At 31.9% G+C, this 27,881-nt stretch overlaps 1 protein-coding gene across 3 annotated transcripts in view; it reads right to left on the bottom strand.

Annotated features, from left to right (window-relative positions):
* The window catches only part of LOC129987574 (cadherin-like and PC-esterase domain-containing protein 1), a 373,319-nt gene that overhangs the window by 88,226 nt on the left and 257,212 nt on the right, over positions 1-27,881 (bottom strand). For all 3 annotated transcript variants that reach the window (XM_056095568.1, XM_056095666.1, XM_056095622.1), the window contains 4 exons: positions 25,647-25,731; positions 19,938-20,118; positions 11,253-11,430; positions 7,274-7,467 (listed from right to left, as the gene is read on the bottom strand). In XM_056095568.1, coding sequence (XP_055951543.1) covers positions 7,274-7,467; positions 11,253-11,430; positions 19,938-20,118; positions 25,647-25,731 — 638 coding nt within the window. The remainder of the gene's footprint in view (positions 1-7,273; positions 7,468-11,252; positions 11,431-19,937; positions 20,119-25,646; positions 25,732-27,881) is intronic.

Genomic DNA, 27,881 nt, shown 5'->3' with positions numbered 1-27,881 from the left:
GTGGATTCCCCGTTTCCGTTTTACAAGAGCAAAGATAAAGAAAGGATATTTTTCTTTTCATTACAAATTTAACGTTTAGTTAGGAGGAAATTTTATTTGGGAATCTTTGGATGTTAAGAGATTCGTTTGTTTGTGGAAGTTAAGCAAATTAGAATTTTTTTATTCTTTTTTGAAAGAATTTAAAACTCTTGGTGGATTGATGATTTCTGTAAATAATAAAGATGGATGCATGAGTATGTGTATAGTAAAGTTCACTAAATGAAATTATTTGATTTAAAGCAATCAGACTCGGCACATATATATTTTGGATGGTAAAAATGTGTCCCTCGGTGCAATATATTTTTGAAATTTTGATTGGAATTTCAATTAAAAATGAAGCGAATTTTTGCCCTTTTTTTTATACAAGTTTCGAAAATGATAATTATATCATCTTAAAATTCAAAAAGCTATCGTTTCAATGATTCCAATTTTTTTTGCTATAAATTTTAAAAACATATTTTGAGAGCATTTTACAATAATATATTTCGTTATTTAAATAAAACAAATTGCTTACGTTGTTGGTGCTAGTATTTAATACTAACTTTTTTTTTATTGTTGATCATCAAGATATAAAAATTTGACATCACTTTCCATGTTAAGAAGGTTTTAATAAAAAGCATGCATTAATCTTTTTTGAAATCTTGTTGAATTTACAATTGAGATGTCATTTCAGAATCCAGAAATGGTGAATTTTTTTTTTATAGTATGTCTTCTTTGAACCACTACTTCTTCCCTATGATACAATTGGAAGTATAAAGATATAGACAAAAAAATTAGAAAAGTACATAGGACAATAAACAAAACTGCGTAACCCTATAAAATAATTTGAGTTATATACCTATCAAAATTTGGACTTTAAAAATGTTTTAAGTTACCAAGCTGATCAAGTTTCTCAAAAATTTTTCTGTTTTCATTGCTGCATTTGCTGTATATATATTGAAAATTGTTAGCAGTCATTGATCCCGGTGAACAACTGATCATTATTTACAGCTAGTTAAAAAAAGAAAGGATATCAATTTAGATTAGATTTTATACGATTCATTCCTTATGAATTATTCATAAGGAATGAATTTATGAATCGTAAAATACTAATTTAGTTTTATTTATATACAAATATTGGCGGAACATTAAAGCCTGAGAACAAAGTTGCTCAAAAATATTAAGTAGAATCTTATGAAAACGTATGATAGAAGATTTTGTCATACTTTAGATATAAATGACGTAGCTATAAAAAGGATAAAGTGAAAAAAAAAACGATTTCATAATAGAAGTACTTGTCCATTTTAAATGTGTAATGCCATATTTATAAATAATATCTTTGAAGTTTTTCTTTTATCACTCATTATCTATATGATGGGTGATAAAAATATTTATATCTATAATATAATCATCTAGCGCCATCTGTGAAGCTCGGCGAAGTTAAAAATATTTCTATGTTTTTAGTCCGTATTATTATAGGATGCGAAATCCGAATTTGTTGTATTCTGTACATAACGAATTTTATATTACTGTTTTATAGAATAAAAAATATTATTGTAAATTTTTTGTTTTATTAAAATTAAAAAAGAAGTCTTCACTCTATTCCATTCTATTTTTAAAATCATTCGTTGATTTGATTTCCAAATTATTTTTATAAGTTTTATACAGGGTATTCTAACATTAGATAGACATATTTTAAGTCTTGTTAATATACATCAAAAGAAATAAAAATTGCAATGAAACATAGTATCGCAAAATACAATGTGAGGTTGAAAATCGAGAAAAAAAAATAAATAAATAAAATTCATGCAATTTCGATGTAAGGTCCAAAAGGTACAATAATAATTACAAAAATATTTATTTGATTAATTATTGGAAGAGCTGTAAGGAAGCGGTGAACGCTGATTGCACAGTCCATAACAACGTGAAAATCGATATCCGGACGAGTTCAAGATACCAGATATGCTTGTGACGTCTGCTGCAGCGATCCTACATTGTGTTCATATGTATCGCATAAACTAATAATTTAAGGTAATCCCATAGGAAAAAAATTGCATGGATTGAGATCAGGAAAATGTTGAAGCAAAGCAACCGGTCCGCGCATCCAGTCTACTAATTAGAGTATGCAACATTGAGATTGCGCCCTTTGCGGGAAAAAATGTGCGTACTATCATACACGAACCATTTATATTTCCGGGAGGACGTGTTGTAGAAAACGAAGTAAATTGTTCCATCGAAGTGCTCGGGCAGCAAGAACGGCGCTAAGAGATAATAATCAAGGATTCTTGCCCACATTGACTCTAAACTTTTGTTGAGATTTACATAGTGCACAGACAACTGATAGGAAATCCCAGAGATTCCAAATTGAGGGCGAAATGATGGTGTGGCAAAAAGAAAAAGTAACAATACACAGGCATGGGAAATAACCATTGCCTACCTGTGTGCATTATGTATGTTGAAAATACCTTCTGTACTCTGAGCCTGCATTCGGTTTTCGCAACTTTCACCCTCCGGACGTGGTTAAAGACATCATGCTCTTTTGCAAATTTCATTCTTCTTGATGCTTACGAACTGCTATCTAAGTCTGACAGTTCAGCATTACAACACCATGTAAAACTATTGTTAATAATTAGCTCTCAATTATAGCAATATTAATTGCACACAAAACATTTAATATTGCTACAATGTGCATGTGTGTAAAACTCAGTAACTGGAACAATGAAAATATTGTCTTAAAATATATGTAAAATATTTAGGTTCCCAATTTGGGGAACTTACAGGGGAAACTGAGACTTGTTTGTGCACTGCTTGGAGGAAAATTCTGGAAATCTTCAACAACTAGCACCTCACTCACCACCACTTCTTCTTGTGTACAGCCGACCACCCCGCCACCACTGAACGAGCAGTATCGGCAGGATTTGCTGTGACCGATTGCTGTCTTTAGCATAACCCGTCCATAACACCGGTCAATTCATCAAACTGATATCCTCTTCAAGGTGGTCTGCCCCCAGCTACAAAATCGTTAATCTCTGACCTTCCTCCTCGTCTTCCCATACATCTATCATCATGTTAAACAAGGAACAGGTCACCACTTAAAAAAAATCTCTTCAAAATTCCCATTATTCCTCCAAAATCTCATTTCGCAACAAAAGAAATCCAAACACTTTAAATCTTTCAAATAGCTTCTGGCAAACTGACAATTTTTAATGTCATCACCCACCACACTACAAGCTAACAGCACATCAGCTAATTCATGGCAAAAAAGCAGATCAACTAACTAATTTCTGAAAGATTATAGTTAAAAGGATAATATAAATAATAGACTTATATTCTTATTCTTCCGATTCAGGCTATTCAAACATTCCATATCTGTATCCATTATGCCACTGTTGGGTATCAATTTCCCATTAAAAAACAGAAATGAACTGCTTCATTTCAGGAAAATACGAAATGAAAAATAATTCTTTAATTAACTACTGTGATCCTTTAAGCTTAATTTTGCTTATTAAGGGAATAATAGTATGTAGGCACACATATGTACGAAAAAAACCCTTGAATAATAAAGCAGTGAGCCTTTAGTTCTTGTTTATTTTTTATTAATGGCGGAATATTCCGTGATTAAATACAAATTACTTTCTTTCGCAGTTGCTCCTAAATTAAAAGACAAAAAAAAAATGAAAGGGATTTGTGAGTTTTTGCCGTAATTGCGTATCGATCACAAACAAGATTAAAGCTATCTAAAAATGATTTAAATGAATTGCTTTTTCAAAGAAAACCCACGGAATGGTTGGAAAAATCAAATTACCGTTTCTGGAAAAGTCATGTCAGGGCAATCGAGATCAATAAAGACAAAAAAAAGTAAAAGAAGAAAAATTTTCGTTTCAGTTCTTAGCAAAAGTTCCGCCATTTTTTATTTGTTTGAATAAATGACAATAAGAATTTAGAGATAGACATCTTTTCAATTGAAATGCAAACGGAACTTTTATTTTCTTTGTGCAATCATTTTACTTAGTTTTTTTTATCTATCTATGAAAAGTAATCGTTTCTGCAGACGGTTTTTGGAAATAATGAATAGTTTTCAGTAAGAAAAGAAAATGATACTCTCAAATTGTTTTGACTGCTTGATTTGGCGAAGAAAATGGATTCTTGAAGTCAAATGTAATCGAAAAGGAATCTCTATTAATAATAAAAGTGGATATGTTTGTGTTTGTTAGTCTTTTATATGGCAGACTGTTAAAGAGAATTATTAAATGTACCCTGACAGGGGGAATGCACAACTTAGAATGATGTTTCTCGAAATTTAAATTAAATGGCATTGAGAAAAAAAATTTGCATTTACAGGCGATATTACAAAAATATTATTATAGGAATTTATTTTACTTTTTGATATTTTTTTTGATAATTTTAACATGTAAACTATCACAACAAAAAATAGATTTTAAGCATTCTGAACTGCGATAAACAATTGGATCATCATGCTGATAAAATCAAAAATATTCACAAAATATTTGTGGACAAAATTATTTTTGATAAAACTGTAAGAAAAAATGTTTTTAAGTGTGATGCAAATGTGTGTTACTTGGATTCTGAAACCAAAACTTATTCTAGATCTAGGCAGATGTGTTCCAGGCAAAATTTGTTCTAGGCCGATCAATAATTGTTATTTACTGACATTCGCAGCACAGCAAAGAGCACAATTGTATATTATGAAATTGATCATATCACATATTTCAATAATTAAAGAAATATTAGTAGTAATTAAAAAGAACAATAACGTTTTCAAAATTTAATAATATATTACTAGATGAAATCAAAATCCAAGTTTCCATAGGTAAATGCGACCCCGAATTTGACACCAAAGAAGTCATCAAGTAGCAATAAACTTTCATTTAAAGCATAAAAACAATATCACAGTATGAAAACAATGTTCGAATAGCTTATTTTGTTCGGAGGACCAAAATTTATCAGTTAATTTGCATTTATATGGTTAGTGTTAATCTTGCTAAATGATGGTTAAAAAAAGGCAAAGTTTAGTTAGTTATATCAATGTCCCGTTTTTTAAAGTAACGCTAGGGCTATTTTGAGACGGACCTCAAAATTTTGAATCACGGTCAGATGACGAGGACGGCAACGGAACTAGCACCCCCCCTCTCCATCCCACGCCACACCAGCGGGGGGACGTTTGATCCGGATGTTTAGCGTACCCCAGACCTTGCTTACACGACGGTTCGGTGTAATCAGATGTCGAACCTGAAACCCTCCGTTTCCGAAGCCGAGACCTTACCACCAGGTCACTGCGGCCTCCAAAAAAGCAAAAAATCACATGTGAAGAACGGGTGATTCATATGAGAGGACAAATGCATTATCAGTTGAATACTCTTGCTTCAAGTACCAATCACCATTTTAATCATTAATTCAATTCTTCCCTTGATATGAATTTAAAAAATATACATAATTTTTGCAACAGTACTTTGCATTGTTGCAATGAAATTCATACTGCTTCCATTGTTAACAGAAATATTTAATATCCTGCGATTTTTACCCATTGTTGAGATTTAAGATTTAGCTATTTTTCATATTCTTTCATAATATCATTAGGCATTTTATTTTTTTTATTTCATACATTTTTTTGTGACCCTCTATGATATTAAATACATTTGGAAAAAGTCCCTTAAGCAAAATGACTATGGCTGTTATTTTTGAAAAATTTGTTTAGCACTTTTTTTTCTGTCTAAAGTGGATGCATTGGATAGTATATTTGTATGAGGAGTAAAAGCGTTAAATTGGTGCTGGAAACCTTCAATTAAATGTTAAATAAAGCTGTCAGTTACACCATGGGGTTTTATGCCACCAGGGATGTTCATATACAAAATGAACAGAATAAGAACAAAGTTATTATAAAAATATGGCTTCAATATTCATTATAATTTGAAGTTTAAAATTACAATATTAAGGAAACTTCGAATATCAAATTATGCATAAGATATTTAAATAAAATATTAAGCTCTGTCACTATTACCAGTGAATAAACTGATCATAAATGGTGGCTGGTATTTCATAATACATAATTCATAATTGAACAATATCGTAAATAATTTTGTGCTAGTTGGAACTATTTCTATACAAGGCACTGATTCATCACCATTCAAAACTTACTTTTCAAGACTACTGAAATAATATTATTCATTTGAAGTTCAAAAATATCAATCTTTCTATTAACATGTTGGTCTCCAAAGGCAGCTAGTGTGGAACATATGAAGGGCATTACTTTTCTATACAAAATAGTAAAATAGTGTGTCTTTTTTTTACTTCCAGGATGCGAATTTTCACAAAAAATGTAGTTTTGAAACTTAAATTTGAGAAATTATACATATTAAAAAATTTTAACTTTAAAGGTACACGTACAACAGTTTTACATTTAAGATATTTTATTTGTGAGGCTTTTGAAACACATGTTTTTGTTGTTGTCTAAAGCACACCAAGATGTTATTGTCTAAAGCACGTGAAATGCTCAAAATCTTAAATGCAAAATCATTGAAAACCATGGGGTTTCATGATTTTCTTCCGGAAAGTGTAGTGTTAAAATTCGGTTTTGGTTTGTTCATTCTCCAATTAATGACCTACTTGAGATATTTATTGCGGTTTGGTTGTGTCAAACCAAACAATAATAGGATCAACAAATGATGTACCAATACATGATTATTTTAAATTAGATTAAAATAATTTTTTTTATAAAATCTCATTTTGGTATGTGAGTCAAACTGACTCAGTTCCTACGCAGCTAATCAACAACCATAAATCAAATTTTAAGCAATATATATATTTTCTTCCCATATTTGTCAAGAATTTATCACTCAGAAGGACCTTATACCCATGAATTGTCAAAATATGCTTATTTTAATGTATCTATAAAATATTTTGAAGTTTTTTCATGATCCCAGATGCAACCTATATGAAAACAACATCAAACCATTCAGCAGTTACTTTTAACAAAATAATTTATAGAATAAATTTCTTTGAATCTTTAAAACAACTATTTTCTGCAACTCTAAAAAATCCAAACCGAAAGTTGACCTTTTATACGACAGTGGCATTTAAATTAATATTCGTTCGGACGAATCTGGAACAAGAACATCAAAGAAAACTCTCTCCCTATCCTTTTCCAACAAAGAACGATCCATTTCATTTCATGGTTCCCGTGTTCCATTGTGATTAAAATGGCAGGAAGTCGCAGACGCAAAAGAAAATCACTTACTTGAATCGCCTGCTATTGCCAAGTCCAGCAACTATATCGTCTGAGGGGTTGGCCATCATGGACAGTTCCGCCAGCAAGAGCAAATGCACTATCGTCTGGTGGACGTGATGTATAGCTGAAGTGACGGCATCGAATCCGTAATTCTTTGAGACGTATTGCCAGAACTGGGATAGAGGCCAAGTCCTGCCGGGGATCTGGAAAAATAGAAATCCCTTCTTAGAAAGATTTCGATCCAGAAAATTGATTGGTATTCTCAGAAAATGCTTTTCTAAATTGTTTATTGCTTGAAAAGAAACACATGGGAATGGATTCAAGGTCTTAAATATAAAGACATTGAATACTGTTAAGTTATATGATTGGATGATGAACATAAAAACAAAATGGCGGCATTAAAAATTGTTGTGGCATGATATTTTTTAAAGGTTCTCAAAATGATCGTCATGAGTGATATTTCTTTTTAAATCAATAGAAATTTTAAAAACTTGATGACTCTAAAAGTTTGATGTTATCCTAAATTTGCTACAGGCATTTTCAGGAAACTTTTCCCAGAGCTAATTCTTATTTTGGTAAAACTTAAGGAAATGAAATGAAAATTTTAAATGCAAAGTCATAGAATTCCATGAAGTTTTATGATTTCCTATAGATAAAAGAAAAAAAAAGTAGTTTGATGATATTTTTAGTGACTCTCAGAATGATATTCCATCTTCAATAAATCGATAATTTTGAAACTTTCTTTTAAATATGTTACCAAATACTTTTGATTGTTTTAGTCGATCATTTTAATACAATCACATTCATGTATAGTATTAAATATATTTTTTGCAATAAGTTGTAGTTACTACATAACTATGAATAAAAAATTTAAAATAATATAACAGTAGACGAATCAAGCCCAAATCATTATCATTCGAACTAAAAGTTTCGAATTCCTTTAAATTCATTTTTAAAGAAGTGAATGTGCTTGTGAGAAGTGTTTAGTTAATATTAATTAATGGAAACACCTTTAATTACAGACAACTCGCATAGTTGAAACAGTAATTGAACAGTTGATACAAAGTTTAGAACTGAGCTATATTTATATATAAAAAAAAATTCTATTATTTCTTGTAAAATCGAAAATAAATCCCTTTTCTGCCACCTCCAATTTGTTTCGGAAATTCTTAAGCAAAAGCTGTTCCAGTCGTTTACAGTAACATACCAATTTGCTATTCTTTTAATAACAGGAAATTACACTTCAGAATCAAGGCATGTAAGAGAAAGCTTATTTTACACACAAAAACAAGAGCTTGATATTACTCTTTGAGAAATAACATGGAACGGCAGCAAATATAATGAACCTGGCAGACTGCGAGTAAAGCTCTTGTGATCTGGAGCTCTAATGAGCTTACTTAGGTTTGATACTCAACATCGAGAGGCCGTCTCGTTAAAATTTTCGATTTCTTTTCTCATTTTTATCGGCAGATTCTTTTTTTGTTGGAAATATTAACTGAGTTAAGATTTTTTTGCCAGTTTTTTTTTATGTGAGTGAAACAATGGAATAAAATTCTTAATAACCTATTTTTGAATTATACATTTCCGTATTTCAAAGAAGCTTTAATTAAATTTGCTAATATTTTGATGTAGGATATTTGATGGAATAGAACTATGATTTTAACAAATATTTCTGAAAAATCAATCAGATGAAATTATTAATATTTTCCAAATGATTATTATTTATTTTTGTTGGAGTAACTGAGTTAAGACTTTTTTTGCCAGCTTTTTTTATATGAATGAAACAATGAAAAAAATCATCCGTAATAGAAGCTTATTTAAATTAAATATTTTCGTATATCGGCAGCGCTTTAATTATATCGCTAATATTTTGACGTAGCATATTTGATAAAATAATGTTTTTAATAAATATTTCTAAAAAGCAAATTAGATGGAATTATTAATTTTTATTCCAAATGTTTATTTGTTTTAGCGATGATGCTTTAATAGAAATTTCATTTAAGCTGTTTGCAATATTTTTTAACGAAAAAAAAATAATTGCATAAAATGTTATTAATGCTAAAATACCTCAGAACAGAAGTACAGAAGAAAAACGCTATAGATGAAATCTATCGGTGAGTTGTGAGTCAATTTTTAAAGGATTATGGCAAAAATATGGAATGCAGAAGCATATTCATACAATTTGCAAAAATTTGATGTGGGCTTATAATATTCATCAAGTAAACCCCCCGGGGGCACCTCGAGATGAGGATGAAATGCTTCCGGCATGGTGGTTGGATCTCGCCACCCTAGTGGGTACATAAATAGGTGAAGGATCCGGCACCTCCCCTTAATGACGGGAGTACTTCCTTCGGGAAAGGTTGTACCGTGGCCGGTGATGGCCCTTAGGATTCAAACACAGTTCCCTCCAGTGTTGATGTTACGGTGGTTCGGCCATTCAATATTCTTTATCCGTATGCCTTCGAGCGGTTCGAAGAGTCAGTGATATGACTATTCATCAAGTAATGCATTAGAAATATATTTTTGTAAAATATATAGAATTATAAATACTTTTTTTCTACACAAAAATCCTCTTTGACCTATAAAATCTTTCTCAGAAAACATGTATATTATTTGTCTCAAAAAAGAAAAGAAAAAAAAATCCTCCAGGCGCCAAGGAGGAAGTGGGTTGCTATAGATTCGTTTTCTGAAGTAGGTCACAATGTTTGAAAGTGTAAGTGATTCACTTAATATTTGTTCTCTAAAAAGTAGGTCAAATTGTTTAAATTCTTGAAAGTCTCTGATTTGGAGCAAAATTATATCCAATTTTATTTCACAAAATTAGACATATAAAATATAAGAACATCCTAGAGTTATTACAAACTTATTGTACGAATTGCTAGAGGAAGTAATAAGCACAAAACAAGAGAGAATATCTTATGAATGTATGATAGGAAACGCCAACTGAATGAGATAGATGGGACATACACAAAAAACAAAGACGGCAAATTAATAATGAGCGTCATTTACATTAATTTAGCTATGTTTAGGTTGCGTCTCCTAGTCACATTAAATCTATTTTAAAATATGAACCTCGTAATTTCGAATTGTAATCAAGTCACGAGGACAACGCCTGAACTAGAAAGTTTCCTCGAAACTTTCTCTTGATATTTTGGGGAGACATTTGACTTCGAGATGTTTAACGTGTACCAGATAATAAGGCTATTCTTCCGTCAAATCGAACCTGGAATCCTACATTTCTGGAACTGATGTTATTACTATGGTCTGAAAAATCTTCAGGATTTTTTACATTTGCGTAATACATACACACATTCAGCTTTACATTAATTATTTACCTCTTTGATTGATAAATGGTGAAAAAGCTGTAGCAAAAGGTTTTTGGAGTGCAAATATTAAATAAGTAGAATATGTAGGAAATATATTTTTATTTGTGTTTCTAGACTTCTTAAAATTTGTTAATTAATCAATTCTTAAAAATTCATTTTAATTATTACCCACAAATCTGTGTACGAAGGAATGTTTACCATACCCAAGTAAAGAAATTGGAGTTTAGATCTCCTGTAAGAGCCAATGGAAACATATTACCATGCCAAAATTAAGACCAGATTAAGTATTTATCATATACACGATCGCTTTAAAGCATAAATTGGCGGACCATTTCGAAAATATGATATTTTGTAGTTATTTCGGCAATGATTGAATGCCTTGTTAATGTGTTCTATATACGCAGTCGGGGATTTAAATGTCAAACGTTGAAAACTAAATACAACGTTGGCGAGTAGTGCTATATATCTCGTTCATTTGACATTGTTATATTTTCCATTGCTATTTTGGCTTGCTGTTATGTTTCCGACAATCTCTTTTGGATTGTATGTTGAATTTTGTTGTTTAGAAAGACAAGATAATTAAGTGCCTTATATGATTAAACATGATATACCAACAAAAGCTATGCAGTAAATGATTTTAACCACTGAATTGATTATCATACCTTCTTGAAGTTCTTGCTCTCGTTGTAACGGTGGTAGACAATGCCTTGGGAGTGGACGTAAGCTCTGAGGGGCAGCATCGAAGTCACCAGGACGTAGAGGCGGATGCTGACCGGTTGTCCGAACACGTTGAAAGGGTTGGTCACCATTTGCTGGGCCACCGCACGACGTCGGCTGAACCTACGAAAAAAACGCAAACCTTTTATTTTATTTATCTTCATAACGTCAGCATCATGAGAGTGTTTTAAGTATATGCCTAACAATTTGGCCATTTCGTTTCATTTATTCATTTGTCTTCGTGTTACTCATATAATATGAGCGCCCTAGACCGATGTCGAGGAACACAGCCGTTTCATTTCATTTGTCTTTGTGATATCTCCATTATGCAAATTTCCTAGACAGGAGCTGCTGGGTCACTTCGTTTTATATACTTGATGCCAGTAGTTAAAACGATCTACTTTATGCCAGTATTATGTGAGTGTCTTAGGTATATGCCGAAAAGCTTGGACGATTTGTTTTCATTTTATTTCATTTATTAATTTGAAAATTATGTGAGTGTCCTAGACAGATATCGAAGAGTCGTTTCGTTTGATTTCCTTTGTTTTTATTATGTCATTATTATGTGAAGACCTGCACAGACCTCCAATAGTTTGGTCACTTTGTTTCGTCTACTTGATGTGAGAATTATGTGAGTGTCTTAGGTATATGTCAAGCATACCGACCTCCTCGTCTTCTTTTTATTACATTTATTAATTTGTCTTCGTAATATCCGTAATATGAGAGAACCCTAGACAGACGTTGAGGAGCATGGCCATTTCATATCATTTATCTTTGTTATATCATCATTATGTGAGACAGGAATAGTTTGGTCACTTTGTTCCGTCTACTTGATGTCAGCATTATGTGAGTGTCTCAGGTATATGTCGAGCAGACCGACCTCCTCGTCTTCTTTTTATTACCTTTATTAATTTCTCTTCGTAATATCCGTAATATGAGAGAACCCTAGACAGACGTTAAGGAGCATGGCCATTTCATATCATTTATTTTTGTTATATCATCATTATGTGAGACAGGAATAGTTTGGTCACTTTGTTCCGTCTACTTGATGTCAGCATTATGTGAGTGTCTCAGGTATATGTCGAGCAGACCGACCTCCTCGTCTTCTTTTTATTACATTTATTAATTTCTCTTCGTAATATCCGTAATATGAGAGAACCCTAGACAGACGTTGAGGAGCATGGCCATTTCATATCATTTATTTTTGTTATATCATCATTATGTGAGACAGGAATAGTTTGGTCACTTTGTTCCGTCTACTTGATGTCAGCATTATGTGAGTGTCTCAGGTATATGTCGAGCAGACCGACCTCCTCGTCTTCTTTTTATTACATTTATTAATTTCTCTTCGTAATATCCGTAATATGAGAGAACCCTAGACAGACGTTGCGGAGCATGGCCATTTCAAATCATTTATCTTTGTTATATCATCATTATGTGAGACAGGAATAGTTTGGTCACTTTGTTCCGTCTATTTGATGTCAGCATTATGTGAGTGTCTCAGGTATATGTCGAGCAGACCGACCTCCTCGTCTTCTTTTTATTACATTTATTAATTTCTCTTCGTAATATCCGTAATATGAGAGAACCCTAGACAGACGTTGAGGAGCATGGCCATTTCATATCATTTATCTTTGTTATATCATCATTATGTGAGACAGGAATAGTTTGGTCACTTTGTTCCGTCTACTTGATGTCAGCATTATGTGAGTGTCTCAGGTATATGTCGAGCAGACCGACCTCCTCGTCTTCTTTTTATTACATTTATTAATTTCTCTTCGTAATATCCGTAATATGAGAGAACCCTAGACAGACGTTGAGGAGCATGGCCATTTCATATCATTTATCTTTGTTATATCATCATTATGTGAGACAGGAATAGTTTGGTCACTTTGTTCCGTCTACTTGATGTCAGCATTATGTGAGTGTCTCAGGTATATGTCGAGCAGACCGACCTCCTCGTCTTCTTTTTATTACATTTATTAATTTCTCTTCGTAATATCCGTAATATGAGAGAACCCTAGACAGACGTTGCGGAGCATGGCCATTTCAAATCATTTATCTTTGTTATATCATCATTATGTGAGACAGGAATAGTTTGGTCACTTTGTTCCGTCTATTTGATGTCAGCATTATGTGAGTGTCTCAGGTATATGTCGAGCAGACCAACCTCCTCGTCTTCTTTTTATTACATTTATTAATTTCTCTTCGTAATATCCGTAATATGAGAGAACCCTAGACAGACGTTGAGGAGCATGGCCATTTCATATCATTTATCTTTGTTATATCATCATTATGTGAGACAGGAATAGTTTGGTCACTTTGTTCCGTCTACTTGATGTCAGCATTATGTGAGTGTCTCAGGTATATGTCGAGCAGACCGACCTCCTCGTCTTCTTTTTATTACATTTATTAATTTCTCTTCGTAATATCCGTAATATGAGAGAACCCTAGACAGACGTTGAGGAGCATGGCCATTTCATATCATTTATCTTTGTTATATCATCATTATGTGAGACAGGAATAGTTTGGTCACTTTGTTCCGTCTATTTGATGTCAGCATTATGTGAGTGTCTCAGGTATATGTCGAGGACTAACTTCTTCGTCTTCGTTTTATTCCATTTATTCATTTGTCTTCATGATACTTGTATTATGTGAATATCCTAGTTAGGAGCATGGCATTTCATTTATTGTTGGGAAATCGTTCATTATGTATGTGTCCTAGACCATCCTCGAGAAGTTTGGTCGCTTCATTTCAACTACTTGAAGTTAGCATTAGGTGAATGTCTTAGGTATATTCGTTACAGGTATATTTCGTTTTATTGCATTTATTTATTTGTCTTCGTGATGTCTTATTATGTGAGTACCCCAGACAGATATCAAGGAGTCGTTTCGTTTTATTTCACTTCCGTCATCATTATGTGAATGTTTTACATAGACTTCGAACAGACCTCGAATTTATCTTCGTAATGTCAGCATTATGTGAATGTCTTAGCTATATGGCGAGCAGACTGACCACTTCGTCTTTCTTTAATTTAATTTAACTTAACTATTTATTTATATGATACCCTTATTATGTGAATGCCTAAAAAGACGTCGAGAGGTATGGCCGTTTCGTTTTATTTCATTTATCTTTGTGGTGTAAGCATTATGTTTGTCTCATAGACAAGCATTTGGGTAGTTTCGTCTTCGTTTCATTTTATTTGTCATCATCATGTCAGTATGTGAGTGTTACAGAAAGATATCGAGCAGCATGACCGCTTATCAAAGCTTAATCACTTTCTATGCGTGATTCATTTGTTGTGTGAATATTTTGCAGAGACGTTTTATTACAAGTATTAACATAAAAAAAGCATTCAATATGTGAGTGGAGCAGGAAATTAAAAAAAAATACCTACTTGTGCAAGGGGAAAAGTATTGTGAGACCTTCTGTATTGGAAAGTACGTATTTGTGAGATTTAGAAACTCAGCGCGGGAAGTACAAATTTAGAGCCTCAAGTACTAAATTTGCAAATGATTTGGATAGCGATTATGAAAAAATTTGAGGTCTATTTCTTGTGGGGATAAGCAAAGGACATTCCTTATCATTTTCCCTTATATTTGACTGATCTTAATCAACGCAACATAAAATATGTTAAAACTGTTGATACAAGTCTGAAACGTATTCACAAAAATTGTTCAAATTGCTTTAAACTTTTATATGAAATTCCAAAATAAAACAACTGCAGCTCATCCATATAAGCTTCAAAACTTATTCTTTAAATAATAAAACATTCCAGCCATGCTATTAAGAATTTTTCTCAATGGAAAACTTTAGAAATGAATAAAATATTAAGACTAATCCCAGATGAATTATCTTTAAAAATAGATAAGAATTACTTGATATATTTTTACAAAGCCAACATCTGTTTTTGAAAACATCCCTAGCCAAAACAATAAGTAAACGTATGTGGATAAAAATAGAAGGCATAGAATTCATTGTAAGCGCTTCAATTTTGCTTTCATAGATTTGAGAATATTTTCATTTTTCATGAAGATGGTAACTTAAAATGGAAACTAGTTAGATGTGGTTTGTAGTAGTACCAAAAATGTAGACGAGTATTTGACTTTTGTTGAAGTTCAGAAAGAGGTAACTATCAGTGAACTTATTTGTTTATGGTATGGGAACAAGGTAATTCAAACAGCTCGAACTGCATAAATAAAATTTAGAATGTGGTTTTGCCACACAAATGTACATCTGCTTTGACTTTTAGACTTAAAATAAGCGATTATCAGATCAGTCCAAAATGCATATTCATCTCTTGACAATACAGGGTTTATACTAAAATCCTTCTATTTCATATTAATGTGAAAACGATAACAACTATTGCCAATATTTAGAGTCCAGGTATAGTAAAGTGATCATGCAATAGAGATGAGATAATTCCAATGCCACACAACAGATGGCACACAACAGAGTTAATATTCCCAATTCGAAAAATTTACAAATGTTTTTCCAAATATTTTATGAAACAGCAGTTTTTCCAAAACCAAATTTAAACAATGAAGAATATTAATTAAAAAAATATTGAAAAATGCACTTTGAAGTGATTTGAGGATACATTTTTTAGTTTTAGGATGAATCCTTTTCCAAGTCCCGGAATATTCATAACTTTAATCCCCAATATCGATGCCAGTTTTATAGACAACTAGGTGAATGTTTTTCTTTCTTCATTAAGGTATAGTGCACATTTTTTTAACTGGAGTTTTGGCATCCTTTATTTTTTGAGTTACTCTTTGTAACTTCTTTATTTTGCCACTAGGGATATGTTACCTCTCTCAATAAATTCAGGACAGTTACTTTACTACATGTACACATTACTTCCCTGGCTATAAGTGACACAGTTTTGAATTTAAACGACATAAAAGGACTGCATTGATCACTTCTTATATAGATATTACAAATCGTTTTTTTAAGCATGGATATTTTACATTTGGTATTTAAGAAGCTCTCTTCTTTTGCATTGTACATCACCCGTCTGAATTAGAAATTCCCACAAGTGATAGGCATGGATATCTGAAATGAACAGTAATATTATCAAATAAACAAATATATTTAAACTTTGCATCTTGTTTAAAATTTACTTTTTCAGATTTGAGCAATAAATTTTGGACCTTTTAATACTAAATAAGTTTAAAACAATTTTTAAAAAAAAATTAACTGTGTCAGAATGGACAAATCTGCCATTGAAATTCAACAAAAATACGAAAATTCCTAAGCACCTATATTTCGAAACACGGATGGAAGACAATTTAAATACAATAATGACGATCGATTTTTTTCTATATGTTTAAAGGTAATAACATATGTAATAGATATATAGAATAAAAAATAATAACTAGAAATCTCTTACAATGTCATACGTTTATTATGAGAATCATTATCCTCATTGGTTTCGTCACGTATATCCCCCGGAGGCAAAAACAGTAATTTTCAAGTCAACAACCGTTCTGTTAATGGATTTCGGCAGAAAGTAAACTGTTTCCATTTGTTTTATTGCTACTCCTGAGTATACATAAGTTGAAAATCACGTGGCTAGTAAGTAAAACAGCTAATTATAAATACATTGCATGTCTGCTTTATATAATACTTCAATATAGCAGTCATAGCAGCAATTTCAATGGTCTATTAGAGAAGTGCACCAATTAGTCAACTAGCCCATGATTCATTTGCAGTTGATTCCTTTCATAATATTTATGTACAGTGTATAATATATAACAACTGATGCATTCATTGATTAATAAGAAATGTATTGCAGGTTATGTATTAGTTACTGATATATTTCCAGTTGATACTTATCCCAATATTTGTGTACAGTTTTATATAATATTTGATACACCCATTGTTACATTGATTGATTGATAAAAGGAGTATATAATTTTATATGCTGGTTCTTGATTCATTTCTTGTTGATATCGTCATATTATTTATGTGCAGTTTTATATAGTACTCGATGTGGCAGTTGCTGCATTCATTGACTGATAAGAAGAGTATACAAACTTATGTACAATTCCATGATCCAATTCCGTTTGGCACCTATTATAATAGTGCAAAATGTTATATAACATTCGATGTACCCATTTCCGCATCTTCCTTAATGTATAAGTAGTGTATGCCAGCTGGTATATTAGTATATGATTAATTTTTGATTGCTTCTAGCAGCATTTAAGTATAGTAAACTATTGCTCAACGCGGGGGTTATGTGGTTTTACGGTAAAATCGCCGCCGCTGAACCTAGCAGTACCGACAAAATCGTTGTAAGTATCGGCGTCGTATTGTATTAATTTTCTAAAGAAAATTGTTTTACAGTAACTCAAATGCAGAAAGTATGTATCATTTAAACAGACCAATCTTGTAACAAGTAAAAGGGATAAAAGAAGAAAATGTCAAATGAAAGGGCTTTTTTAAGCAGGCAGGCAGTAAAGTAGTAATAAGCAGTTAAGTACAATAAGCTTTTAAGTACAGTAGTAATAAGCAGTTGTAGACACAAAATAAAACGATTTAAGTTATTGCGTTGCATGAATTGAAAGCATAAACCAACAGATGGTTAACCGTTTGACGGATTTGGTTCATCATTTGACAAGTACCTATATTTTTAATGGGAAATCTGTGTACCAAATTTTATATACTTAGCTTTTTGCGTTTCGTAATTATCTAGTTCACTTGTACGCGAAGAATCTGTCAGGCAGATTTCCTGCGAATGAATTTCAAAATCTGATCGAAATCTACAAATTTGATCGTAATAGCATGTACCAAATTTCAGTCGTCTAGCTCATAGCGTCTTCGAGTTATCGCATTCACAGATATAATGCTAAAAATGCATTTTTCAGATTCATGGAGGCATGAAACGTGGAGATTCGTCAAAATCTAAATAGGAATTTTTTGATGGTTGCAATACTTTCTCTATGCTTCGGGCCGATGGCAGTAAAAAGTGAATAACAAAAGATTTAAATTCCAGCTCAATATTAGAAGAGTTTTTTACTCAAATTGTAGCGTTACTGATCAAGCAATATCAAAATTCTTTATCAGCCTCTAAATGCATCTAAGTCCGGGATACTGCATATTGTTACGAATCTGTGATGTTGCTTCCCAGCATAGTGGGTTCCATAGGAGGTCCCAGAACTTGGCGACAAACTTGGCGACCATTTAGCGACTTGGCGACGAATTTGGCGCCAAATAGATTATACCCGAAACATCGAGAATTTTTCCGGTCCGTCCAGTAGGAACGGAGATACGCCTCGAACGTTCCTGATTGGTTGAGAGACTTCTAGCCCCGCCTCCTGTGACCTATAAAAGGAAGCAGTCCTGCCGCTACCGGGTAGTCGTGAACCAGTGGAGTCGAAGAGTAGTCGGAATCGACGATAAAGAACTGGCCTTCTAGAGATAAGCGGAGCAGCGACGGAGTGAAGCTAGTGCTGAACTAAGCTGTGTGCTACTGTCTGCAGTAGAGTCTGTTGTATGCTGCACGTCTCGGCTGAAGATAATCGTCTTCTGTGCTGTATATAGTTGTCGTCTTTGTGCTTGTCCTGTGTGTCTTCGTGTAAATAAACGTCGATGTTTTATTTTCTACTGCCGCCTGGTGATTGAGTGTTCTTCACACCATATAACCCCCACTATCCAAACGAACCCCGGAAATTTCGTAACAATATATTGAATTCGTGAAATATTTTACTCAACAATATCGAATGCGCAAGAATTTCATATGATATAGATATTTCTGAAATATCAAATAAAAAAGAAAGTCCATTCAAGCTTTAGATTTAATCCAGTATTAAAAGAGTCCTCTCACAAAAAATGTAATGTTGTTGATCAAAAAACATCCATTACTTTTTATTATCCTCTATCTACATCAAAGCCAAGTATGTTGGCTAAGCCACACATGCTGAATTCATGAAATCATTTATATATTTATATCGAATCTGTAAGAGTTTTGTATGATGTATATACTTTTAAAAGAGAAATAACTAAAGAAATGGCATTAAAACTTTAACTCTAGCTTAGTATTATTATAAGAAATGCTTACTCAAATTAAAATGATAAAGATATATCAATCATTTTTTATTGTCCTCAAGTTACATATAAATCAGATATACTACAGATGTAGAATTTATGAAAAAAAAATTATACGAAGGATTTTATATGACGTAGACATTTCTATAAGAGCAGATAAAAAGAGAAAGACCATTAAAGCTTTAGATTTTACTCAGTTTTAAAAGAGTTGCTTAATCAAAATGTACTGATGTCGATCGAACAATATCAATCACCCTTTCGTGTTCTCAAACCATATCTAAGCCAAGCACACTTGAGATGTTAAATTCAAGAAACCATTTATACAAATTATATCGAGTTTGCACTAGTTTTATATGATGCAGAAAATTCTAAAAGAGAAAGAATCATTAAAATTTTAGCTTTAGCTCATTATTATTATCATAACAGTTGCCGATTCAAATTAAAGTGATGTTGGCCAGACAATATCAATTACACTTTATCGTCCTGTAACTACATCTAAACAAGGCATATTGATCTTATATAAGGTATATTATAAAACTATAGCGAGTGTAGGGAAGTTAGATGTGGTTTGGATTCTTACTCGTCTATTTCTGCCTGTCCGACGGGAGAGAAGATGTCGACGAGACGAGGGCCCGAAATGGCTGTCAGCGGTTTCAGAAGCCACTGCGTCGTGTAGCCCAGTGCTTCGGCCACATTGACGAATTCTTGATACTGCATAGGCAGAACGAAGCAGGGAGGAGCTGGCTGCAAACTGGTCAGTGCTGAAAAAAACAAAAACTACTCAGTATTCTCAAAAATAACTGACATGTGAAATACCAACACAGTTTATATAAGTCAAATGCTTATTCGTTTAGTATAGGAAGTACAATTTGGGGACATAATTCCAGTTTAAGCCTTAGGGAGGAGTTTTAAATAATGTGTTTCGAGATTTTTTCAGTTTCCCTCAAATAATTTTATTTATTATAATTTCTATCTAAGAAGTTTTTAATAAATGTATATGGTCATATTTCTATTTCATTTATCTGTAATCAGGAGTTGCGTCTTGCTGAAGTCACAGTGCCATCGGTGATGTGAGGAAACTATCTTTTTTGTCTCTGTGAGTGAAAGTTGTTTGTAGAAAATCCCCCAAAACAGCGGTTTTCAGTTTAAAGAGATTAACGTATTTATTTAATTTTTTCTTCCTTTTTTTTATAAAGTCGAAGATGCAGCTTTTGACCATTTAAAATAAACACTAATAAGTATGTTAGCAAATTTCTTTCAAATCAAGATGATTGAATGGCATAGTACTAGAAAAATATTTAAATGTGACATTTTTTTTTTTTTTTTTTTTTTTTTTTTACTACAAACTACTTTTTTTGTACTACAAACATTTACATTTCTAAAATTATTTTTTACATCTCAATTTGTGATAGGTACCTCTAAATTTTAAAATAAATACATTATAACAAATATTGTTGACAAAAGTTTTATATTTTGTATGTGCACAGATGAACACTATGAAAAAATTTTACTTTATTTATGAAAAATAAAGTAAAATTTTATTTTATTTATGAAAAATTAAACACTATAAAAAAATTTTACTAACTGAAACTTAAAAAAAAATTGGGAGTGTAAAAATAACTTTTTAACTTTTTATTATCAACCCTGACAGAAACCAAACTGCATCCATACAATTGGTCACCTTATTTGAGGAAACTTTTTAATTAGAGGTATGCCTCTAGGTGTAATATTTACGGAAATAAATGTTTATTCAATTTCTTTTAATATCTTGTATAACTTATGTACTTGTGTAATATTTTCAATTTTCAAGACTCACTAATTCTAATAATATTTTTGCATGAATTTCCTAGCTCTCCCTGCCCCCCCCCCCCAAAAAAAAATCAATATGACTATATTCCAGTATCAAATATTGTATGCAAACAAGTACTACAAAGCATTGATACTATTACTTTTAAGTATTATATTCATACTATTACGGGGTTTCATAAATTTGAGAGGTCTCCAAATTAATTTTTTTTCTATATTTTAATAGTACTTAATTTAGCACTATTGCTTAATTATAGAAGCCGCGCAAAAAAACTTACTTAAATTAAAAACAAATATTGTTTAAGTTAATTTTGGAGCATTATGCCAGTACCAATCCCAATAAACCAACGTTTGCAAGTTTTATATTTTGTTATTTTAAAATTTAAAAAATGTCAGTGCTTTACAAATTAAAAACAATGTTCGACCCTATTATTAAATATTATCTGCTTCATTTCAAATTACTCTTAAATCTCACTTCGATTTTTTTTACATACACGAATAAGCGAAAACCCTCGTTTCAGAAAATGATCTGCAATTAAACGTTTTGCTATTTCAGTTCATCCAAATTTGCTACTTAAGACTACTTATATAAAGATTAAATTAATATCAATAAAATATTTGAATTTGAAAATTTAGAATGGAAAAGGGTCTTGAAGATTTCCATTACCCAAGGGCAACTAAAAGGCATAATCCGATCCTGCATGTCATGAAGCGAGTGGAAGGTTGAATGAATGGAATTTTGCAAGCTTTATTGCTTCCTATTTTAAATCTAATATGATAAAATAAATAAGCAGGATAATGAATATATTCAAAATAAAATGTAATTTACATGAGTCTTTCTACAAAATCAATCTAAGTAACAAAATAACATCTACTTTTTTGTTAATATCTACTGAAAATAATATCTACTTTATAAATTACAATGTCTTCAAATCTAATTTTAATAAGAAGTTCGGTGTAGAATTAATTAACATGAGAAATGAGTATATATTTATCTAAAAACCGCTAGAATACAAGCATCGTCGATGTAGATTTTGTAAAGCTTAGTTAATAATGAAATAAGTAAAATATAATGAATTCTTCATCTCCGAAATGGATTAAATCTTTGTACAAAAATAACATAACGAATTCCATCAAACTAAAGTTTATTCTTTTATTCTGTTTGTAGAAATAAAGACAGAAAAAAATTGGCAAAAAAATGAAGCACATATGGAAAAATTAATAACTTATTTAATACTTTTTAATTATTTTAATACTTATACTTAATTAATAATTTTATGAAATACTTTTCCTTTATTTCTTAATTTTTTTCAAAAATAAGTTATGGCTTCTTTAGTCAGACAATTGTTTCTACAATATTTGTAAAGTAATGGCTGAATCTTACTACATAATTTATACCCTGGATAAATTATTGAACAAAAAGAAAAAAAAAATCCACAACACAAAATCCCTTCAACTTTTTGCGGTAGTTGCGGTTTATAAAAAATTTATGACACCGAAGTTTATTATTCTAAGCAAAGCAACCTTAAACGCCTTCTTAATCCAATTAGGCTTTGTAATGTGGCAACATAAGCGAACGACCAATAGGAGCTCTTTATTCAGTCAGAACACAGGCATAAATATTTAGTTTTTATTCTACGTTCCATTTTAATCGATTGTTCCAAAAAATGCTTTTTTTTTACTGCTCTTCGGACACATTTGCATAAAAAAGCTGTTATTCTTGAATGTTTTATTAAATATTCAAAAGAAAAATAAACTTTTATAACTCTCGAAATTGCTATGACGACAAACATTCTGAAACAATGCAATAAAATATTCGTAGATGCCAATGAGAGAGAGAAAGAAAAAGAAAAAAAGATTTCATGGCATAGTGCCGTTTGTTTACTTTGTTCGGGATTAGATACACCCATTATTATCTAGGGTATAACCAACTGAAAACTCAAAGACAGAGAATGTCACGAATTTTATGGTGGGGACCGCTTTACGCTTACTTTTATTGCTAGATATATAGCGCACAAACGATATTGATGTGGGAAATAAATGGTTTCTTATTACTCATAAGTATTTTTATAAGATAAAATTACGCTATCGTGCATATAAAATGTATATAAAAAAAGAAGGAATTAAAATTTAGGTGTTCTTTACTAATCTATGCGAAAGTCAATTTAATTATATTATTAGTAGTGTGAAAAATTATCTTCTTTTTAAACATTATAATTTATTATTGCATGAAAGATAGTGTTATTTATTGGTTAAAAAAATATATCATAACAGAGAATTGGTTTTAAAGCAAAAACATTTCAATGTGCAAAAGAAAAATTAAAAAAACTGCTTTATTTTATGATGATTGAAAGTGTAAAACTCTTTGCTCTGTTGTGATGCTTTTTACTGAAAAAGGCAGAAAATTTTAATATTCAGCATTCGGTCCAATAAGTTTATTTTAAACAATAACTTATAAACTCAGTGAGATCATCGATATTTTCAAAAGAGAAGCTAAGAAGCTATTTTATTTTTAATTGATTTATATGCAAAAGTCGTAAAAAAGGTAAAAATTTCTTTTTTCTTCGGAGTGGCAACAGGCGTCATTAATTGTCCAATTATTGAAAAAGTTAAATGAACTTCAGACGTGTTATACCATTTTGGATATTGAGATACGGCGCGAATAAGCTCTCACTGAAGAGCAAAATGTAAAATGCAACACTTCTTTTCGGCTAAGATTATTTTAGTATGTGAAATTCACTATGAAATATTAGTTAATCAAGTTATGGTGAATATGAACAACAGACAACATACTATGAAATTATGTCACTCTTTTCAAGTGGGAACCAGCAGACAACATGCTGTGCAAAGCAGAATTGTTCACAGACAGACAACATGCTGCGCAAAGCAGAATCGTAAACAGGTAGACAACATTCTGCGAAATGGTGAGTCGTCCAAAGGCAGACAACATGCTGCGAAACGGTGAGTCGGCCATAAACAGACAACATGCTGCGAAATGGTGAGTCGGCCTCAGGGAGAGAACATGCTGCAAAATGATGAGTCTGCCACAAACAGACAACATGCTGCGAAATGGCGAGTCGGCCTCAGGGAGAGAACATGCTGCAAAATGATGAGTCTGCCACAAACAGACAACATGCTGCGAAATGGCGAGTCGGCCTCAGGGAGAGAACATGCTGCAAAATGATGAGTCTGCCACAAACAGACAACATGCTGCGAAATGGTGAGTCGGCCTCAGGGAGAGAACATGCTGCAAAATGATGAGTCTGCCACAAACAGACAATATGCTGCAAAATGGTGAGTCGGCCTCAGGGAGAGAACATGCTGCAAAATGATGAGTCTGCTACAAACAGACAACATACTGCGAAATGGTGAATCGTCTACAGGAAGACAACATGCTACGAAATGGTGAATCGATCGCAAACAAAGTGAAAAGCTGCCATAGATCACATGTAATCAATCAAGTTCATTAACGAAAAATATACAGCCACCTCGTAATATGAGTTGATGAAATGATTTAGAACTAACAAAGAATAATTCTTTCTATTTTTGTCTTCGAAATGATTCACAACTACGGCATTGACCAATATATTGTTACCGACAGATGCGTTGTGACACAGAAAGTTTCGTATTCGTTGGTTACTAAACACCTCATTTGATAAGCCAAAAGCCATACCAATGATGTCATATTTCTTCAATGTCATGGTATTGAAATTTAACACTTCTTTAAGATCTTATTGAGATAAAAAGAGACCTATTAGAATATGAAAATATGTCACCGAACCATTTAAGTTGACGCCCTCAGCTGGAAAGATGACGACTACGTATTCTGTTATTTTGATGATGTTATTCTATGGGAATTCCGAATGGATCATTGAGCTTTCATTAGATCCTTTTGAAGACGTTCCATGACTGACGAAAATGAGTTGATATGAGGACTAAAGATATCAACCTGTAGATGACAATATGAGGATCTACTATCTTGAATATGCCAAATTCAAGATTTGACGTGAAACTTCTTGTGTGAGGTGTGGTACTATCTTCCCATATTCATGACCTCACCAAAAATTACTTTCAAGTCCACAAATGAGACAGACAGAAGGAATATCAGAAGCAAGATTCAACATGGCTACCTAAAAATGGCCAAACATATAACTTCTTTACAGCCGCGATAAATATATTGCTTTTGCGTTTTTGTAAAAACCTCAATTGATTTGGAAATTTAAATGAAAACACAATTTTCATTTGGGTTGTGGATAAATAAAATGTGGATAATTTTTTAATTATCTACAAAATAAAATTGCCATTTATGAAATATTTACTGCTAATATAATTTAGTAATAGTACGCACAATAATGTGATCAGGAAACGATGACGATATATCTAACGATTTATAATCGATAGCACGAAAAAAAACTATGATGAAACAAACAAAAATAACATGAAAATATATTTTCTTTTCAAATATTCAGAAAGGCATATTTACAAGGAATTTTCTTGGCATAATTTGTTGTAGTGCACAGCGAATCTTTCTGCCACAGTACATTTCGAATGCCCGGAATGCGATTTACCTAGAAAAATAAAGCATAACTATGTTAAATGCAATTGATATAAAAAGGAAAAGAAATGCGCAAACATTTTATGAAATGAACAAAAGCATAAACGGAAATAAACTAAACTTGAAATTAAAATTGTCAAATGCTGGCGCTCAATGCTCAAAAAATTGTCAAATGTAAAATACTACTTTATTATATTAAAATATCTTTCAGAATCAACGAGAGGGCTATTTTGGAACAGATTTGGTGGTTTTAAACCATGTTTAGACGTGGTCGATTTGTCTTTTCTCAGCTTGCCACCACTGTGGCGGAAGGAAGGATCTAGCACCTCAACATATTAAAAGTATACTAGGTTTGTATTCAAGGTCATACTATGGAATTCAGTATCCAGACACCCATAAATACGTCTTTATTTCTTAGGTTAGAAGCATTTTATAATAAAGTTAAGAAGAAACATCCTCAGGATAATACAATACTTTTTACAGAGTAAACTTCGGCATAAAGAGACTTAAAAAGGAAGCAGAAATTGCCCGCTTAGAGTATTTACTTAGTCTTGGAATAGAAATAAGAAGAAATATTCCTTAATGTGTGAAAAAAAAACTGTAATGAATATTGTTCAGTTTTAAATAAAGAAATGCTTTTGTATCGGGTGATTCAAAAGTCTATTAACTCTCCAGCTGCGTATCCCGCGATTTCCGCGGGTTGGCGTTTGGTCCATTTTCTGTTGCATCCTGCGTTTTTCGCAGTTTAGAGTGTTTATTTTTACGATTACAGATTTTTGTTATATTATATTATTATCGTGTAACATATATTATCAGTTCACTTTCTTTGAAAACAACATTTGAACTTATTTGGAAACATTGCATCTAAATAGTGATTTTAAAGAATTACACAGCCATAGGGTTAACATTTGAAAATTCATTAATTCACGGATAGGTAAAGAGGTGGTAATGTAGGTAGAGAGGTAAAAATTGACACACATGCTTGGAAAGATATGGGTTTTTAATGAAAACGAAAAAAAAAAAAAGACTGCAAGAAATAGGAAAAGGTGATAATTGTTTATGTTGTGAACCGCCGAAGCCCATTTCAAACTCCGAGGGTCAGTCAACTCCCGCATCTGCAGAATTTGGGCTATAGAACATCTTAGAGCTCTCTTGGAAACCCGTTGCATGACTTGGTTAGGTCACTTGAAGCCGCAAGTCTACCGCGATCGTCCGACCACATTATGGATGTTAAAAGACAACATCTGAAGACAATTTCTCACCACACCTACAGATATGCCGTGTTGCGCTGTTCACAATATTGTTCCTCGACTACAGGTATTATTGACAAATGACGATCGAGATGTTGAGCATTTGAATAAAAAAAAAAAAAAAACAATTTTTTTCTAAAAACCATTTGTTATGCTAATTATTACTTTTGTTATTATATGAAGACCCATGTATTGGTGTTTTTTGCACTTTTTTTGGTTTCAATAAAACCTAATGTCATTTCAAGCATGTGTGTAAATTTTTGCCTCACTAACTACATTATTCCGTAAATTATTACATTTTCAAATATTAACAGACTTTTGAATCACCCGGTATACTTGATTATCTTTTCAAAACTCTATGATTGATTGCTTATTTAAACTCTTTATTTACCATTAATTTTTTAAGTTTATTTTTGCGCCTTTAGACAAAGTTTGATACGGAATAGCACCAGGAAATAAGAAAATACTTTTTGACATAATTAAAATAATTAATTTAAATTATAATATAAAATTCTTAATTTCTGATTTTAGCTGATATCTACTTTTTACTGTTATGCTGTTACTCGTTTTGGATGCCATGAAAGCAGACAATTTATTTTTATCAAAAACATGGACATCAAAGAAACATTACAAAATATGAAGCGCTGTTAATAGTACTATAAGGAAATGAAAGTTTATTAAACGTCATGCGATGGGAAATTATTAAACAATTTACAAATATTTTGAAATTCCAGCTTGCTTAAGATTATTTCTAAAAATATCATGCATTTTTATGACTTTTTAGAATAAAAGTACGTTTTTTAAATTTATTTATTTATTTTTACCTAGCATTAGTCGCTGCAATAATCATTTTAAAAAGCAAATAAAGGAAATGTAACAAAAAAGTAACTAAAAGAAATCAACAAATAAGGAT

This window comes from Argiope bruennichi, chromosome 1, assembly GCF_947563725.1.
Source record: "Argiope bruennichi chromosome 1, qqArgBrue1.1, whole genome shotgun sequence".
Classification (NCBI taxonomy): domain Eukaryota; kingdom Metazoa; phylum Arthropoda; class Arachnida; order Araneae; family Araneidae; genus Argiope; species Argiope bruennichi.
Note: the sequence above shows the minus strand (reverse complement) of the source record. Positions and strands in the feature narration are given on the sequence as shown.